Genomic DNA, 19589 nt, shown 5'->3' with positions numbered 1-19589 from the left:
ATGCAAGGACAGACAGTTGTCTCAGACAGCACTGCAACATACCCTCTGAAAGCACTGGGAGCAGAAACTTGGAGTTTCCTCAGTTTCCTGCTGCACCTTTGCTCCCCATGGTTTTGGGGATGGGTGCTTTTCCAAGTGGCCCACACAGTGGGATAAGCCAGCTGGTAAGCCCCCCAGAGAAGGGAACTGTGTGCAGGGGCAGTGTCAAATTACCGCAGCAGGGAGCTGCTCCATGTGCTGCAAGTGGGAAACAATGGGATTTTATTCCCCAAGACCGGGGCTGCCATATGACATCCTACAGAAAGGCACTTGTCTGTGTGAGTCTGCCTCTCCGAGCTCCACACTGGTGGCAATGCAGGCATGCTGACGCACTCCCTTGTCTTAAGTTTCTCCCATGACCCTCTGTACAAGGAGAATGTGTCTGCCTTCCCAAGTCAAACCCCTTCCACCTGATCCCAAGTCCTTGAGCAAGCTGTATCCAGCACACTGGATACCTCAGCTGCAGCCTCTGATCCAGCCCTGTCCCATAAATCATCATGCTGGGCCCCCCATGCTGGGCATGCAGCAGAGCCACAGGACGTCTGCCTGCTGTCACTCTGCTTGCGTGTCAAGCGTGCAGCACGTGCTAAATGTCTGACAATCCAACATTCTAGGTTAGATCCCTCAGGATAAACGCCATGAGGATCAATGTGACTTCTCTATTAAAACAAAAGTTTTCCACAGTGACCTTTCCATGTTAATGCTCTCTAAAGCCAGGGATTTCATTTAGCACTTTATTTTTAGTGACTGTAACCCTCTTTTGCTATTGTTTGGAAAGCTTGGCTCAGCTCCTGTCTTGGCCATGAAACACGGGCTGAACACACTCCAAGTGTAGACATGGATACACCACAGGACAACAAGCAGTGTGCATAGCCACAGTATCAGTGAGCCTCCCTGAAACCAGAATAAAGTAAGGGAATCAAGACTCAGGCCTGGATGGAAACCCACAAAAGAACATGGGGTAATCCTCTGAGTCCCAGTCTCTGATTCCATCTGCCCTGTTTAGGACAACTTGCAGTTAACGTTATGTCAGTCAAGGACAGTTTGACAGAAAGCAAATGCTGGCAGTGGGCCATTCCCAGACTGAGCTTTTCAGTGCAGCTAGTTGTCCAAGTGAGACTGATTCAACTCCCCTAAAACCAAAGTGGATACACATACTAAATATGTTTAGGTGAAGAAGCAGACATTGAGGAGTCTAGAAAAGAATCTTTGATTCCTCCCAGCTGCCCAGGAATGCTCCAGTTATGCATCCCAAGTGTTCTCTGTACGCAATGAAGGGTGCTGGTGGTGCAGGCCACACTACACCCGGAGCACTGTGCCCTCCCCCTGCAATAAACAGAGGAAGTGCTAGTCCTCCTCTTTCAAAATGCCTCCTTGCCAAATCACTGGAAGTCTTGCACTCAAGGGGTTATGAACTGGCGGGAAAAAGAAAAGAAAGGAGAGGGGGATATGGTGAAAGCTCCTGTAACCATTTCAACAGTCCCCAGTGTACAACAAATCCTGTAGGTGCAGAAACTGCCAATCCCAGGAACTGCTGATGCTGCCACCGTTCTGCAGGCTCTGCTGACCACCCACCCCCCCACCACTGCAGTCTCTACTGACCCCTCTCAGCCTTCAGAACAGTGTCCTTTGTGTCCCCAGGGAGTGACTGAGCAGAGCAAGCAGTTTCAATCTTTGCTACTGCCGAACCCATCACAAATGGCCACGGGTTTACTCCAGTTCCCCAAGTAACCACAGCACAGCCCCAGCATTCCCCTGTAACATCTCCCAGGCTTATAGCTGCTCTGCATGAGGAAAAGCACAAGTCCCAAAGAAGATCAGTATTTGAGATACTGCAGGCAGGAGGGTTACTATTTTCTGTTATTTTCCTACACGGTCAAAACCTTACATTTTAGTCCAGCAACTTCATAGTCTTCTTCCTCCTCCTCTTCCTCCTCAGCATCTGGTTCATCAGAAGCTTCCTCACCTTCACCACCTTCATCTTCAGCAGAATCCTCTGCATAGCTCCTAGAACAAGGCAGGTATAGGTGTTTGTGGTACAAGAGCCTGGACATCAGTGGCCTCAGGAGCCCTGGTACTGTTTGGTCTGTACAACAAACACCAGGCTCAGCCCAAAGCAGATTGCTGTATTCCCTGAGTATCGAGTTATAGCTACAGCTCAAAGGGCACTTCCCCAGCTAAACACCTAGGCTGAAAAATTCCCGACTGCATCTGGGTACTTTCTGGTGTTCTAGGCATTATGACCATGGGGCAGGGGATTTTAAGACTGTGATTGCTATGTAATTACTCCTCCCCGAGAAGATGATTTCTATTTGCCCAGGTCTGCAGGCCCAGCCTAAAGAGTTTCAACAGGGGCTCTTTTTCCTGCTGGAATATTTTCCCTATACTAAAGGAAACAGATTGGTGAACAGAATGTGAGGCTCCTCACATGCTGAAGTCAGAAGCCACGCAGACTCCCTGCCCAGCACATTCTGGCTTCTCACCTGTGTCTGCTCAATCATTCACAGAACCACAGGTTTGGGTTAGAAGGGCCCTTAATCCATTTGCTTGAGTTCCCCAAACTCCATCACTTCTAGGGATGGGGCAGTCACAGTTTCTTTGGACAATCTGTGCCAGGGCTTCATCACCCTCACAGGGAAGAATCCCTTCCCAATCAATATCCAATTTAACTCTGCCTTCTGTCAAGGAAGAATGTCAAGGAAGCCATCCCCCCTCGCAAATAGTCTCTTTCCATCTTTTTTTTGTGGGCTCCCTTCAGGTACTAGAAGGCTGCGATTAGGTCACCTCCAAGCCTTCTCTTTTCCAGGCTGAACAATGCCAACTCTCTCAGCCTTCTGTCACTGCAGAGGCGTTCCAACTGCTCCAACCCTCATATCAACTAGGTGGCGTCCTCTGGACTTGCTCCAACAGATCAACGTCCTTCTTGTGCTAGGGATCCCTGAGCTAGAGGCAGCAATGCAAGTGGGGTCTCATTCAGACCATTAAAAACTAGCATGCATAGGCAAAAGGGGGCACAGGCGAAACTGCTGTGGAAGTCTAAATCCCCTGGAGAAAGAAGATCTTGAGCAATAAAAGGAAAACTTCAAAAGCACAGAGGGTAAAAGATCCGCCAGGCTGACATTCTTTCCCTATCTCAGCCAGGAAGACAAGAACAGAAAGCAGATAACAGGAGAGGTGTTCACCACCTGATGGCTCTGGGCCAGGAGCTAAGCAGCTTGTAAATGACTCTGCCACATCAAAGTAACTATGAACTCAGGCCACAACAGCTGCCTTTAAGCCCGGCCATTTCTGTACAAGCCTGAGGAACTCTTAAAGGGTGTCCAGGGAGTAAGTAATACTTTTAAGGTCATACACCACCTGCACACTACTAGCTGGCACACCTCTACTGTGCTGCTGCTCTGTCAGGGAGGATCTGCTGGCTGTTTCTGCAGCAGGTGCCACTCAACAGCCTCACCTCACTGACACAAGGGGAGATGCAACACAGTCATCAGCAGCAAAGGACACTCCCCGTAAAATGCTTAAGTTCCAGCTTGCAACTCAAAAAACCAATCCAACCCCCTGCTGTCAGGAGGCAACTAATCATATCTGCCACACCTCCTCAAATCAAGTTCCCTTTGTCACATTATAAGGTGCTCCTGTCTTGCTAAGGTTATCAGGTACAGAAAACCATTAGAATGGCATTCTGTAGCCTGACTTCTTGTAGCAGAGTAGGGATTGAGCTGTAGCCTGAAGTAATATCTGCTCTAGTTTACAGGAATACTCCAGTAACCCAGCCCAGGGACCCACAGAATTGCAGCCACCAACTACATGAACATACAACCCAACCAGCTGCTCAAAGGAAACAGCAAACCTTAGTGTAGCTAATTTTGGTGCTTGTTTAGCACATATTTTCATTTCCAAACCCAAGTTATTTATTAAAACTCATGAACTTGTAATGCATCACTACAATGAAGTTGTGCTAAACTTACATCCTGAAAAAACGGCTTTTCTTATGTTCCAGTGCTGCTTTAACAGGATGATTTGAAACCTTTTAAATAGGCTTTGCTCCATGCTTGTTTGGGTCTTGTAAAAAGAGACCCGGGACTGTGCTGTGACAAGGCTACAGGCAAGAAGGTCACTCACCTGCCTCGTGAGCTGCGCCGGGCTGTGGAAGGCTGGCATGCTGGGCACTGCCATTCCCCATCTGGGATCTCATAGAGCGCCGGCCGCAGGCAGAACAGGTGGAAGGCCTTGTTACACTCATCACACAGGATCAGCTTGTCATCCTCACCTAGGAAAGCACAGCTCACTTGTTACAAGGCCACAGCTTCACTCAACCCGAGAGGCAGAAGCTGCTGCACTGCTGGGGGCAGGACTAAGCAAGAGAGATGCGGAGTCCCCTCTGAGAGCTGGGACCCTTTCTCTGATGGCCTTCCTTGGGGATCCTTCTTTCTGTTCCATCACTATATTTATGAACAGCAGTATTTAATAAGAAACAAAACCAATGCAAAGTCCCTCACCCTGCAAAGATTTCACTGGAGGCAAAGACAGAAACCTGCCACAGAGGTTCCACCCAGACAAACATGGGGAAAGAGAAGTTTGGTGCAAACAGATCCCCAAAGCTGTAAGCTAAAAATGGAGCTATTCTTCTTCTATGTTCACTCTGGTTAACCTAGTGGCATGGTATCTTCTTTCTACTCACGATAACAAGGCTACATTGAAAATCAGTATGCAGAACTAGTCTCTCTCTGTGCTTCCCATTGATGAAGGGAAATGGGGAAAGAGTCCTGAGCCAGCTTTCTTTTACTAAATTGGAAAAAGAAAGAGCAGAGGTCATGCCAGCTTCTCTTTCTCTAACATTTCAGCTCTTAACTTCTGTGAAACTATTGTGTTAGTCTCAGGCAAGCCCCCGCCCCTTACTTTTACCTAGAAACTCCTCTCAACACCAGGCAGCATAGTTTCGGCACTGGTTTGGAACACCACTGAGATTCTGCACTGAAGCCAGAGTTTGAACCAGTTCAGCCCTTATTTTTCTGAAAAGATGGATGGCAAAGCCTTGTGGTAAACAAAAGTTGCCCAGCAGTCCCCCGAGCTCTGCTGCCCCCATTTCCCACTACAGTTTCAGCAAATATAAAAGTGGCGAGGCAGAATGTTCCTTCCACCAGGCTCACATCCAACAGGAGAGGTTATGGCAGAACAAATACTAAAGGAAACAGATTGGTGAACAGAATGTGAGACTCCTCACATGCTGAAGTCAGAAGCCACGCAGACTCCCTGCCCAGCACATTCTGGCTTCTCACCTGTGTCTGCTCAATGTCTCACCTGTCTCTGCTGACACCCCATTTACTTCACTCTCCACCTGGAAGACTCTAAAGCCCTTCATTCTACAGTGCACACAGAGAAAGTATGCCCTCATCACCTGTTTGGTGACCTCCCCAGTTCATTGAGCAGCTCTATTCCCATTTTAGCCTCAGAGGAGTAACATCCCACCTTAACATCCCACAATAATATTCCCAAACTCTTCTTCCTTGCTTATTCTCTAAAAGACAGGATTAACTGACATGGCTCAGAATTCCAAAGACCATTCCAAAAATGAGAATGGACAGTTGCACAAGTGTTCCCAGAAGGATTTGTAGATGACTTTTGTCCAAGTACCCTAAATATCCAGGGGATAGCAGCTCTGCAATACTGTGTACTGGTTACGTAAAAATGGCTTACTGGAGTCAGGGTCAAATGTTTCTGAGAGAACAATGCTGCTGACTGTAAATCCTGACATTCAGAACTTAAATTACAGACTCAAGTCAGTGACAAACTACAAGGACACATTGCCTAAACAGAGCAGAGAGGTGACAGCATCCAACTGTTGCACAGGCAGGAATTCGGTGGGGCAGGAATGCGTACCTTTCTTGCGACACACTTTGCATCTGGCATTCTCTGCTGACATATCCCACTTGATACAGGCATCCAGCATCCCCAGGAGTACATGCATACGCGAGAAGGTCTGGGCCTCACGTATTGCTGTCTTCCACTTCTCCATGGCTGAAGCAACCTGCAGACAGACCTAACAGCTTACAATGACACACAGACACAGTTCCCTTCAGTCTAAAGATGTTTTTATATCCCTTAGTTGGGATCTTTCATAACCAAAGCTCAACTCTGATATTTCTTTCCTTCCGTGACACCTCAGTAGCCCTGGTTGTGGTTTATCCATATCCAGTCTCCCTGGATCAGACAGCTTGTTCATAACAGTCAACCGTTTTGCATTTCAGTCAGGCTGAATCAACCTATGTGAACTCCACTAAATTCATGCTCTGAAGGTCTAACCTAAATAATCAGCAGGCTAAGAAAATAAAAGGCAGAAATCTAGCACTGTAGAATGTGGGATGGAAGTTGTGGAACAGCTGGCAATCACAGTGGAAGGGGGATTGAAGCAGCTTGTGCTGCCCTCCAGTGGGTACCACATAGGCACCTGGACCTCAGCAACACCCTTGTGGTCCCTGAGCTGCTCCGGTGGCGGAGGAGACCCTGTGCTACAATTACATTGCACAGACATTTGGACCCCCAAATATGAAACCAGGTGCTTCCCTGAGACAGGATGGCCTCAGTTTATCCGAAATCCCAGAAACTTCGAATGAGGATGACGGCATCAAAGATGAACTTTGCACCAGGGCAGCTACCAGGGTATGCATAGAGCAAGGCCAATGGGAAACCATACATCCAGGTCAGGAGGTTTGGAAATATCATTTTGATATATTGGAAATGCAGCAGGACAGAAGTTATCCAGAGCCACGTCCCTCTCCAGTGATAATCCTGTGCTCTACAACAATGAGGTGATGGCCCACTTCTGACAGGGACATAATAGGCCTCAAGTTAATGTTCTTCTACCCCAGGAGAATGAAAAAACAAGCAGTGAAGTGTCAGATGGGAAAATCTAAACTCTGCAGCTGACAGCAATTTGGGAGCCAAACAAAATCCAGGAGTTTTGCAGAGTTGCACATTCTCCTCTGACTGAATTTGAGGAAGCACAGCATATAGTAGATGCTTGGAAAAAGAACTGTTCTGGTTGCTGGTGTGGATCCTGGAGAACCACTGGAGATAAAGGGAAAGCTGCCCAGCCCACTGTGGAGATTACACAGCTCTGCACTCTTTTTTTTGAAGAACATTGCTGAGGTGCTTCGCATACTGTGTAATTGATTTTCCAAAGAACTGTTCCATGGGTTTTGCTGTTAACATACTGGGTAACTGCTGAGCCAACATAAATCTGCAAAAGCTGTTGGCAAGTTTTGCTGAGATATTTCTCCTCCGGTCTGTGGAATTTAACAGATTTCTAGCCTTGCTTCCCAAGCATCAGGAGACTCTGGCATTTGAGCAGAACCAGTACCAAGGGAGTACTGGTCACCAGCTGCCAACAAGGCAAAATGGGAGATTGAAGGAAGTTACTTAAATCCCCTCCTGACTGGATAGGAGCAACCTACCAGGGAAAACGAAACAAAAAGCAACCCCCAAAATAAAAGGAGAAGGCCTCAGTCACCTCAGACTGACAGAAAACACCTTCTTTGATAAAGGTAGAGAAGCCTCCCTACACAAAGGCTCTTAACTGGCATCCTGAGCTGAAACTGGAATTGCTTGGCTGTGAAGCCACTCTTTGAGGGATTGTCTGTAGGTGCAGACTGTCTCTCCCCTTGCACAGACTACTGAATGTGGGTCACAGGGGTGATTCTTCACTCTGTTCATGCTGTTGTGATGCAATGTCAGGCTGCAAAGACGTCACATATTCCCTGTCCTGTTCTGGGACAGTCCAACATGCTATTGCCACTGGAAATGGGAATGCTTGCATCAACAGAGGCACCAGCCTGATTTTCAGGAGCAGCCACAAGCCAGGTCTCACTGCAATCCTTTGCCACTAAACAGTGTGAGCTCCAGCAACACAGCCGAGCCAGCAAGAACCCTTAGTACAGACAATTATGTCAGCACACGGATGCCTGCTAAGCCATAACTTGTTTCTCATTGGGAAAATGAGACATACCCATAACACAGGGCTGCAACTCTTCCTCTATAGTCTGGAAGTACATTTAAGTGTGTTTTTCCAGCGTGGCTATGCTGTATTTTACCTATGTGCTCTCAGTGCAGTTCTAGCTCAAAAGGCTTCATAACTCTTGGCCTATGCAGGAGATTTTTCTTCAGAAAAGTCTGGCTGGCAGTCAGGGATTTTCATCAGATAACTGTATCTAAGAACTAGGCTGCTCTTTCAAGGTCATCTGTAGAGGTTTTCTGCTTTGGCAAAAAGAAAGCTTATCCCCGATAAACCGAGGTTAAAAAAAAAAATCGCCAAACCAAACAAACCAACAAAACAACCCCCAAAAAGTTGAACATTGCTTGTACCACCACAAACGTCTAGAAAAGTCTAAACGAGATAGTAAGCACCACACTGCATAAATAAATGCTCCGGAGAGACTGGCATGGCACTAAAGCCAGTGCTTGGGGGAGGGAGACTTGCACAATCACACGCTGGGACTGTGTTGTTGTAAATCTGATGTTACCCTGAGTGTGCCCCTACAGGTACAGCCCTAATGGTTACAGCTCTAAGGCAAACAGGAGTAAGACACAATATGGTGTTGCTGTAGAAGCAGGAAATGTGCTGATCCAAGCTCTTTCTGCCTCATACCTCACTCATTTTTACAGCACTCCATTCTCCTGAGAGCTTCCAGGACACAGCATCCTCCCATTACCCTTGCACTTAGGATGGAAGATTCAAAATTAGCAAAGTTTAAATACCTCAGGACAACTGAGAAATGTGAAAATTTCTAGTGTCTGTTCAAATTATCCTGCTAACACAGCAATGGCACAGTGAAAATAGTGAAGACCTGATGTTAGAACAAGGGTCCAGCATATACTGACAGGAGCTTTAAAAAAACCCCCACAGATTCACACAAAAAAAACCCTACCCTCAGTATCAGTCATAGATTCCCAGAAGGGTTAGTGTTGGAAGGGACTTTTTTTTTTAAAGATCATCTTGTTTGAACCCCTGCCATAGGTGAGGGCACCTAGCACTAGCTCAGGTTGCTCCAAGCCCCATCCAACCTGGCCTGGAACACTTCCAGGGATGGGGCAGCCACAGCTTTTATGGGCAATCTGTACCAGGGCCTCACCACTCTTATAGGAAAGAATTTCTTCCCAGTATCTACTCTAACCCCACTCTCTAACAATGTGAAGTCATTCCCCCTTATCCTGTCACTACATGCTCTTATAAATTATAGTCTCTTTCCACCTTTCTTGACTGCTCCCTGTGTAAATACAGGTGAAGAAACACTATTTCTTTTTTTTAAGCTGGGACTTTCAAGTACTTCTGCTGATCCAATTCAGAGCAGAGCTGAGCTAAGTGGGGAAAGTCTTGTCAAGGGGCATTAACATCCTGTTCAACCTAGTGCACAGAAACTACCCCTGAACACAAGTACCCATTAAGGTGAAACACTGGTGCAGCGCAAGTGCCTGCAGCTGCAGTCCCTTCCCAACCCTCCGTAGCTCCTCTCCATCCCTTTTATTAGGAGGGATTCGTACTTAGACCCACAATACTGCTTTTATCCTGGAGGCACATGCAGCTTGTTTGCCCAGGTATTTCTCCAAGTGCCTCCACACATCCAACAACTTTTATCTCCCTTTTCCTAATGTGGTATTTCCCCGAATCTCACTCCCTTGCAGTCACCAGAACCTCAACACGTCTCTCCTTCTCTTTGTGGACCAAAGCACCATCAGTCCTCTCTGACAGATACAACTCCTATTAAGGTCTGTGAAAGTGCTCCATAATGCACTTTTATTTAAGCAGAACTGTATAGAAGGAACTTGACCCATTTCGTATTCACAGAGAGAAAATTAAGTAACTCCTCACTTTTACTTTTATTTTCCTCATACATTTACTCCTCAAAATGAAAGGGAACACCTGGCATCATAAACACCAAACACACTCAACTACAAATCTGAAATGGGATCAAGTTGCTCAAAATTTAGTACCCCATGAAACGTACTGCTACTGCTCAAAGAGTTCTACTGCAAGACCGAAACAGACCCCTAAGGTGAACAATACCTTGGCTTCTTCTGCCATTTTCTTGTCTTCATCTATCTCCTCAGCCTTGGCAATGTAATCCTCTCCTTGGTGTTTCCTTCTCTTCTGCTTAGGGGCCATGAAACCTTGCAGAAACTTCTTAACAACACCAGCCTGGAGCGCAATCACACATTCCCCAAAATCCTTTAGGCTCTCCAGCGAGTACACCTGTTGGGAAGAGCATACAACCTCATAACAGGTGGATATTACTCTCTCTGCTGCTTGAAGTGGAATGCAAATGGAATGCAAACTGCAAATGGACACACCTAATGCAGTGTGGTTACCTGCCACACCTGGTTATGGAATCAGCATATTGCTGCTGTCTCAACAAGACATGCTGGCTTTGATATAGATAAAAATCAGCTATGGAGTTCTGCTCCATAAAGAATTCTGTCATGAGAATATGGAAACACAACGATTGAACAGGACACTCAGCTCCAACATTATGACCTGCCTACACCTCAAGCTATCAGCTGTGTAATCTTGAAATAATTGTTCAAAGGACAAATGAGAAAACTGATTCCTGCTCCTCTTGTCTGAGGAGAACAAAAGACTGAAGATCTTCCACAGAAAGTATCATCTCACACGTATTTTGTTCAGTACTGCCTGTTCACTCACTTTTGCTTCGTATTCTGGTGTCACATCAATGTATCCCAGGCCCCCCTTCTGCAGCCGCGTTGCAACCTCAATCAGATCACTCCGGAGGTAGTTCAGCAATTCCTGGTTGCCATCACAAGATTTGAGGCCCAAGTTCTGTTTCCGAGCCAAATGGATGGAATGTGTGATGTCCTGATACCTGGAAAATCAAACCCAACCTCTGAGTACAGGCAGACCACTGCCCTGGGAGATGGAGAGGCTCTGGGACAATGGTCTCCATTGAGAGCTATGAGCTCCACCAGTGCATAACGTTCTTTGAAAGACACATGAAAGCACTTCTGTCTCAGAGCAACCAGCACTGTCTTTGTTCCTGGTTTCAAGGAGCAATTTAAAGACTGACAGAACTTCCTCACTGTTCAGTGTTATTTATCAAGAATCTGTCCAAGAAAACCAGCAATTACTCAACCTAAATGTCCTCCCCTCTTCAGCACAGGAACAATCAAAGCCCAGCCTGGGATGCTGCCCCGGGAATGGCAAGGCTTGCTGTGCCAAGGACATGCTCTGACTTGGAGAAGGCACACACAGAAAAACAAAGAGCAGGCTCACTTTTTCTCCAAACGCTCCTTGAGCTGGCTCTCCCTTACTCCTTGGGGGTGCAGGCAATCCAGCAGCTCATCCAAATCCTTCTGACTGTCACAGAGAAACCTGAAAGACAGAAAAATGCACTTTTATCACCTAGGGTATCTCTGTGACAGTACTATTTCTTCTTCTAAATAGTTCCCAAGGATCAGTAGGTAGGGACAAGAGGTAACCTATATGCTGACCCCATGGATCAAGGTGAAACACTTCCAGGAATGCTGGTAGAAGAATTCTAACTCAGGTTGGCTTTGTTTCAAGGTCCCCAAAGGCAGCAAATTCCAGGGTAAGAAAAACAGAATTAAAATAAACACAAAACTTGTTTATAGATAGTTTTCCCCATTAAGTTTATTGGCATTTGAATTTAGCTGTCTACTCCAGGGTTTCCATTCATGACTCTGCAGTTCGTTTAAGTGACCTGAATGTTATCTTAGATGCACTAGAAAAGACTAACACACTATGCACTGACAGCATGGCAATTTAATCGTATTTTGTTTCGTTAACCAGAAGTTGCCAGATTAAAATGAGGATGTCCTGTTCGATCCCACAACTGCTACTGCTGGAGCACTGTGCCTGTGCAGGCTCTGTCTATGCAAGTGCACAAGTCCTCCTTTCTGTTTGCCCAAACTTGAAACTCAAGTGCAGAATCTGAAAACCATATTGATCAGCTTGCAACCTTTCTGCTCAGGAATCCTTGAGGACAGCGATGGCCATCAGCAGTTCGTCCAATCTAAAAGGGGAATACCTTTACAGGGTTCTCTAAATCAGGTATTCTTTCTGCAATTCCAGAGTACAATCATGTTTGCATACTGGGTTGTACATTTAAATGAGTTTCAAGACAGCCTGAAATTCTGCGCTTTCCATCTTTCTTCTCCAACTCTATTTCAAGAAACCATGGAGCCTCTTCATTTGCTGGGATGTGGATTCAACTCGAGCTTCAGAGGTTGTCTACAGAAAATACGACTAATTCCCTACCTTCTGTAAGAGGACTGCTCATTAGAAGAGGGAAGACAGGCATTAGGAGAATCAACTTTATTTGGAAACAAGTACAAAGGACCACTCTGTGATCCTTATCAGAAGATTCCAGATCTAATCTTTCTTCTTGGGCACAAGCTGAGATGAACCAAGCAACAACTAGAGAAAGATATTGTTGTTGCTCCTCTTAGAATACCAGTCTCCATAATGCTTATTTTTCTGACAGAAATACTTACTAAGTACCATATCTGAAAATATTTCATCATTTTAGTGCGATCCTACTAGGGCAATGGCCTCACAATTTACATTCAGCTAGGAAATTCATTACTCTAATAGAACATAGGATTATTCTACTGTTCAACAATAGAAGGAGGATGTTTTTTAGCCAGTCATCTGCTTCAGTACATCTAACCCTGTGGAGCATCCTCACTTTGCACCCCGAGATCAAAACCTTTGGGCAACACTACTCTCTGCACCTCTCCCTGTGGATCAGGACAGAGCAACTTTGGATATCCTTCACCCACTAGAATCTGTTACCACCTGGGAATGGCACAAACCACACTCCAAACCATCTGCCCTACAAGATACCCAGCACAGGAGTTATTTCCCAGGCACCTTGAAATGGGTTGCCCAGGTCATGATAAAACCACATCAAACACTGCTGGTGATACACATGGAATCCAGCTAGAAAAATATCCAAGATGAACACGCCTGAGCATTCCTTGCTTCCTCCCATGGAAACAAATCAAAGGAGGGGGAAATTACTGCACTGTTTTGTCACACTGTAAAAAGGAAAGGACACTAGAAAGAGTCATCATGTAGGGTTTCCATTCTCCAGTATTTTGAGGGAAGACAACACAGGCTGAGGCAGCTGCAGAAAGCAGCTCCCACCCTTTTAAGAAAGCCAGAGTTAGCCCTGGTACAGGTCTGTTCCTGCTGAAGAGGACACGGGACACGGAAGGAAGAACATCTGCAACAGGTACTTAAATCTTCCCAATTCACCCTGAGAGTAAGAACCGGTATTTCTAGGACAGGGGTCTGATCTACTTAAGCCTGAATTCAAGACTGAAACAAAGCCTGATCTGCAAAATACAAACATATCAGAGAGATCATGTTAGTTTGATTAGTGACCCTTTACTGCCCTGTGCAACCACAGCTCCTGCTTCCCAAACTAGCTCCAGGCACTCCCTACCTGTAGAAACTATCTGCACATCAAACTGGAGCTCAACCACCTCCAGGCTGGGAGCACAGACATGGTAAGACAGGGGTGGCATTTTAAATGGGGAAGGTAAAACTGAGTCTTGCAGAGGGATGGTAAGACAGTTGGTGCTCTTCATGTGGCCTGGCACAGGTTAATCACACACTCCAGAGGGATGAAAAAGACCCCTTTGGAAAAGTCAAGACCAGGTGGGGGTCTTCAAACTGATCTACAAGGAGGAAATCCTGACTGGTTAAGGGCTTCCTGCATTCCTGAAGCACGGTCTAGATTTTCTCCTGACATTTCTAACAGCACAAGCCAACGGACTGGTCAGCAACCAGAATAGAAGGGACAAATGACACAAGCATCAAGTCAAAAGGAGAGTCCAAGTATTCACTCAAACTGAATATTCCTACCTGTTCTCAAGCTACAGGCCGCAAGGGACAGAATAAGCTCTAAAACCTGGACTAAGGAACAACGAAATTGAGAGGATAGCATCTAGAGGAGCCCAGGACCAGTACCTGCTCTGGAGGGCTGGTGGAAGCAGGGGAACTCCATCTCTAGAGAATAGGTGTGAGAATGGAGTCTGCTAGCACCCAGTCAGGGTTAACTCAAATTGTCTGCTGAGGGGACTGCCATACCACACTGAATTCCTAAGAGATGAAGAACAACAGCAGTTACTCTGCAGAGATGCCACTGTTTCTAAAATTCAACTCCTTTCTGACCAGGATGAGCAAGAAGTCTCCTGTACGCTAGTATCCTTCCAAGGCTGTGATTCTTCCATGGTTCTTACAGGAAAGACCAGGAAGTATACAGCTCACAAACACTATGGTATGGACATAGACTCCTTCAGTGCCTATGTGCACAGAACAAGGAGATTTTTTAATAAAATCAACATCTGTGCAAGTGGAGCACAAGGTGAAGAGAGGGAATGGTCCATCTGCCTGGAGAAGACAGAAGTAACCAAGTGTTTATGATGCTGCACTTTTAGGACAGAACACTGGACCCTCTTCTTTTTGGGGACAAAGTATTGACAGCAGAACCACTTCCTTGAGATACTGTGCGACTCTTGATAGAAGTATAAATCTATCTCTCCCTTTATCAGTGCCTTACCAGCTCCCATCCTCAAGGGGAAAAGGGTCAGGACTGTGAAATACAAATATTCAGAGTTAATTTGGTGTTTAATTTCAAAGTCTCATCACTCTAAAGTATAAAAGCTAAAGATGCTGTGTATGCACTGTGAGGCTACTCAATCCCATATCCCACAAGGAAAAGAGACAAACAGCAGGACTGAAAGCAGAAAACATAGAAATTAAGCTCCTATGCACACGTCAAAATTATGAGTTATAGCTGGACAAGTCCTTGTATCCAAACAACAGGACACAGAGATATCCAAGGACTTCAATGTGGGCTCAGGGCTCCTCATAGTGTCCAAGGACAATGTGCAAAAAGCAGCCAAGGAAGAGACTCTTCCAAAATCATTTATGCTCAGAGCAGTCCTTGAGATCAATGGCAACAGCCTCAAAGGAAAAAACAGGAATAGGTATATGGATTTCTTCAGAGAGAAGTTCTAGTTCTTGGCTGTCCCCCAAAGTAACAGCTCCCAGCCTGTCACTTGGCTTTCCATGGATGCTCATATGTAAGTGGTGGCAAGTGTCAGGCAGGTACTTAACAAACAGACTCTAAGGAGTTACAGATCTTTAAGGAAAAGCCTTTCAGCTAAGAGACCTTATTGCTTAGCTGCAGGCATGGCTTTGGGTGCCCTATCAGTCAGAGAGAGGCAGCCAGCACAGCACTCAATTAGAAAGGGTTATGTGTCCTTTAAGAAGCTGCTTTGTGCCCCTGCTCAAGGCCCATGCTTGACTCAGATCTTCCACCTGCACTGCTGCCCCTGCCTGGCAGAACACTGCAAACAGGCACAAGACCCTTGTAGAAAATTAGCAAGTACTGTGACTGTCAGCACTTAAAAGTCCTTCCTAGTACAGATGAGAAAGGACAGAAATTAAGGACATTTCATTTCTGACATAACAGCCAGGCCAAAAACAAAACCCCCATGCAGCTCAGTATCTGATGTCTGAACGGCCAAAAGGCAGAGCAGGTATACAGTCACAGTTCTTCAACCTACCCCTCCAGACTGCAGCATCTGCTGGTTTGAGGACTCCTCTGTGTGCCAGGACAATTACTTTTGCACTTCCTACTCCTCAATGAACTCCTCTCTCAGCAATTTGTCCACTGGTGCTTTGAACAGGTACAATTCACAGATCCACAGCAGCTGGTAGCAGCCAGTTTATGTACCTCAGCTGCAGTACTATTTCCAAACAGCCATTTGCTAGTTTTATTTCCTAATCCCTCTTTTCTCTATCAAAGAAAACCTCTTTAGGAGACTTCCCCAGTTTCCTCCAGCATTACTCTCCATCTCCCTGCTGAATAGACAAGTTTAGAGTATTTCTATAATTTATTTAGTATTTTTTAGCCTATTATTCTCTCATGCAAAGAGCTTCCCTCTTCTCTGAAGGCAGACTCTGTAACAATAGATTTTGTGAAGCAGGATTGTTCCCCAAGGGGAAAAGAAAATTGTTTTGCCCTTAGTCTGTACTTCACTTCATCATTCTTTTTATTTCTTTCACTGAGATTCACCACAGGTTTTAAGTAGGCTTTCCTACTTTTAACAGCTTCCTTATCCTGATGTGAACCCAAGATGTTTTGTTATTGCTGCTACAGTTTTATAAACAAGGGCTGAGAGTTCTTCAATCCTTTTTTTTCCAAAGGTAAGAGGCAGCACTTGCTCTGACTATTTAGCATGGCAACTCTAAGGCAAATCTCTCTGAAAGCATTTTGGGCTTCTGGTTGCCACTTTAAGTTTATTTTTAAGAAAGCTTCTTAATTATTTTTGTTGGTTTCTTCTATAAAAGGAGGATACCACCCATTATGGTCACTCCATACAAAGCAGCTCTTAGTGACAGACTATTATTTAGTACTGAATGTGTCCAGGACCTGGTTCCAAGCGCTGCTCCTCCCAGGCTGACTGGTTACTCCATACAGCACTCTTGCCTCTGTCACCACACTGATCTCCCTTAGAATGTTGTTGGGAGCTGCCAACCTGAATGAGTAGCTCAAGTACTGTGCTTTTTCAAGCTCAGCCTGGAGTCACAAGTTGATGTAATTCTGTGTTAATTAGTTCTTCCAATCTGGCTCTATGCTGCCCTCAGTGTTAGCAATATGCTCTCTAAATTTAAGCTACTGTTTTCCTGATGGAATTGGTCCTTCTCATGAACACACCTTGCCATCTCTACTCAATAATGATCAAGTGTTAGAGGAGGCACTCTACACTTTGAGAACCTTGTGGCCATGAAAGTGTGTGTTACCATAAGTTCTGGCCCTGCTTGGGAGTAGTGGTCTCAGCAGGCAGGTCTGTGGTGGGCATGGAGCGGTGCAGCTTGTTCCCTCGGACGTCATTGCCTGTGCTCTTCCGCTTCTCTGCAAAAGAAAAGCACAGGCTCAGGTAGATTCCTGAGTGGCGTTCTTACTATTCCAAATACATAAAACTAGTTTCACATTTTAGCTGTATACCAACAAAGCACTTTGAAAACCAAAGGAGGTATAAGCAGCATGAGTTTTTATTTCTGAGCATCTCAGACAATACTCTGACATAAATTTAAATCTTTGCTCATTCAGGCCTTTGATTATTAAGTTTCCAAAGGAACATGATGAAATCCTGTCCATTGGCTGCAGCAGCAGCTGAAAGATGAAAACAGCCGGAAGCAATGAGTTGATCAGGCACACAGCTGCTCAGTATTTGAAACAGTTCTTGTAAGAAAATACACCCATGGAGGACCTTGGAATGATGCATGTCCAGCTCAGTCAGTCTCCAAGACACAGGTGGCTGTAAAGTTACACCTAGATGAAGGATCTCACTGTAGGTTTGCCCTGTTCCGTTCCTCTACAGGTGTCTAGTTTGTCCCTTGTCTAAGTCAATCTGACCAGGTGAGGGCCTGGATCTAACTCCATAAGCTCTCTCATGCAGGATTGCTGTAAATGGACTCAGTGCCAGAATGTGGTGTTCCAAAAGCAAGAAATTATTACGACTGAAACTCAGCTGAGTCAGATTATTGCAGGGTCTTCTGTCCCAAGAACTATTTCCACATAGAACTGTTAAGTTTCCTTCTGTTCAGATGGATTTTTGTTTCAAGGTTGCAAGGCTCCAGGACCCAGGCTCCAAGTCAGCCAATCAAAATCACAGAGGAAGCAACAGAAGTTCATCAAGTCCCTTGCACCTCACCTGCATGTTCAGCAAAGGTGAAGAGCAGGCTGAGAGGAAGTGCAAGAGGGATGTTCATCAAAACAACCTCAATCAGCAAAGCTGTGCATATTTAACAGACTGCCCTGCTTTGTTACTATTCCACAGGCTGATGTGGGAGTCTCTCAGTGGAATATCAGCACTGTGATGGACATCCTCACTCAGCAGCACAACTGGGTTATTGTGCAAGGGTCTGGCATGCTGCAAGTCAGCAGGGTCAGGGTGAACCAGAGGAATGATACCAACAGACATCAACCTCGTTGCTTGTAGGAGGTGAGACTGGTCCTTAGGTGGGACACTGCAGGCAAGTCTCTAGACCTGCAGCAGCAGAAGGGAAATACCACCAGCACTTGCTGTGTGCAGGCTTCTAGAGCTAAAAGGAGGCTTAAATCAGAGTATCCCCATGAAAACACTTGGACTAGACAGTTCCTTTACACTAGACTCCATTCAAACAGTCAGACAGAGCAGGGGATATACCCTCAAGAGACCATACCTCCAGGGCTGCAGTCCTTCTTCAAATCTTCCTTTTTCTGGTGGGGAAAGGTAAATCTGTAGTCTATACTGTCATGTACCCAGCCTTTCTCAATAAACAAACCAGGAACCTCATCCGAAAACAGCCAGTACCTGTAATAAATGTATGTTAAATGTAGGTTAAATGTTAAATGTATGCTAAATGTAGGTACTTGTCTCCTTTTCTGGTTAGTTAAACACATACACATTATTTTCATTTGCATTGTGGGGAGAAGCATTTGTGTGCTCGACTCACTAAAAGCCGAATGCAATGCGTAACTTCATGTTAGCACAGCTGAAACAGGGAAGCTTTGTTTAGAATCCATTCTGAGAGCATGCCTGTGCAATGCACATGGAAAAAAAAGAAAGGATGGTAACGAGGTTCCTGAGCAGCCAATGCCAGCACCTGAGCCTCCACTAGGTCCTGACCTCCATGGGAAGGCTTCAAAAAGCTGGTCACTTAACTAGCCACTACAATCCATCTCCCCTTCTCTCTCCTCCACAATTCCATACACCCTCCCTTATTGATTCCTTCCTGGGGGATGGTATCTGACACAGCCCCTCTCTTGGGGCAGAGATGGAAGCTCACGATCATCTGCTTTCCCACCTATTATGATTCCTGTCAGTGCCAATTGGGGTCCTGCGCATCACCAGCTTGGCTTTGGCAATTCCATCCTGGAAAGTTTTCTCAGCAGCAGCTTTATGCCTCCGGATTCTCTCCTCCTCTGCTTCTTTCTCCATCCTCACTATTAGAATCAGCAAAGAGCAGCATTAGCTTTCCTATAGTGTATCCAGACATCAATATTGTCTTTTATTTTACTACACCATGGGAGCAAAAAAAGCAGTTTTATTGGGAATTTTAGTTAACATTCTTTACAACCATATACTCTTCAGTTTACTTTTTGCCTGCCATTCTAAAAAAAGGATTTTAAAAAATTGTATATACAGAATATAAAAAATACATAATATATAAGTGTATATATAATATATAAATATGTATGTAATCTATAATATAAACAAATATATGTTTGATCTATAATGTAACATATTGGGCCTGCCATAATCAGAAAGGTACTGAACAAGACACCCACAGATAAAAAAACTAGAAGCAGGTATTGTTTCTTCTTAAATTTACAAGCTTTAAGCTGCCATATGAACCACAGCAGATAAACTATAAATCTCCAGTAAGCAAATCCTTTAAAACCAGACAATGCTTCTGAAAACAGCCTGTCATTTTTGCCATGAAGTTATTCCACAAC

General features: G+C 45.3%; 1 protein-coding gene across 4 annotated transcripts in view; it reads right to left on the bottom strand.

The window, feature by feature from the left end:
* Nucleotides 1-19589, bottom strand: part of BAZ1B (bromodomain adjacent to zinc finger domain 1B) — a 39926-nt gene that overhangs the window by 4871 nt on the left and 15466 nt on the right. For 3 of the 4 annotated variants that reach the window (XM_033518943.1, XM_033518945.1, XM_033518944.1), the window contains 9 exons: nucleotides 18938-19076; nucleotides 18314-18444; nucleotides 16889-17000; nucleotides 11321-11419; nucleotides 10736-10913; nucleotides 10100-10285; nucleotides 5920-6079; nucleotides 4162-4309; nucleotides 1928-2046 (listed from right to left, as the gene is read on the bottom strand). In XM_033518943.1, the coding sequence (XP_033374834.1) occupies nucleotides 1928-2046; nucleotides 4162-4309; nucleotides 5920-6079; nucleotides 10100-10285; nucleotides 10736-10913; nucleotides 11321-11419; nucleotides 16889-17000; nucleotides 18314-18444; nucleotides 18938-19076 (1272 nt within the window). The remainder of the gene's footprint in view (nucleotides 1-1927; nucleotides 2047-4161; nucleotides 4310-5919; nucleotides 6080-10099; nucleotides 10286-10735; nucleotides 10914-11320; nucleotides 11420-16888; nucleotides 17001-18313; nucleotides 18445-18937; nucleotides 19077-19589) is intronic. The other variant, XM_015646659.3, reaches the window with a different exon arrangement.

The sequence above is a fragment of the Parus major genome, chromosome 19 (assembly GCF_001522545.3).
Source record: "Parus major isolate Abel chromosome 19, Parus_major1.1, whole genome shotgun sequence".
In the NCBI taxonomy this organism is placed as follows: Eukaryota; Metazoa; Chordata; class Aves; order Passeriformes; family Paridae; genus Parus; species Parus major.
Note: the sequence above shows the minus strand (reverse complement) of the source record. Positions and strands in the feature narration are given on the sequence as shown.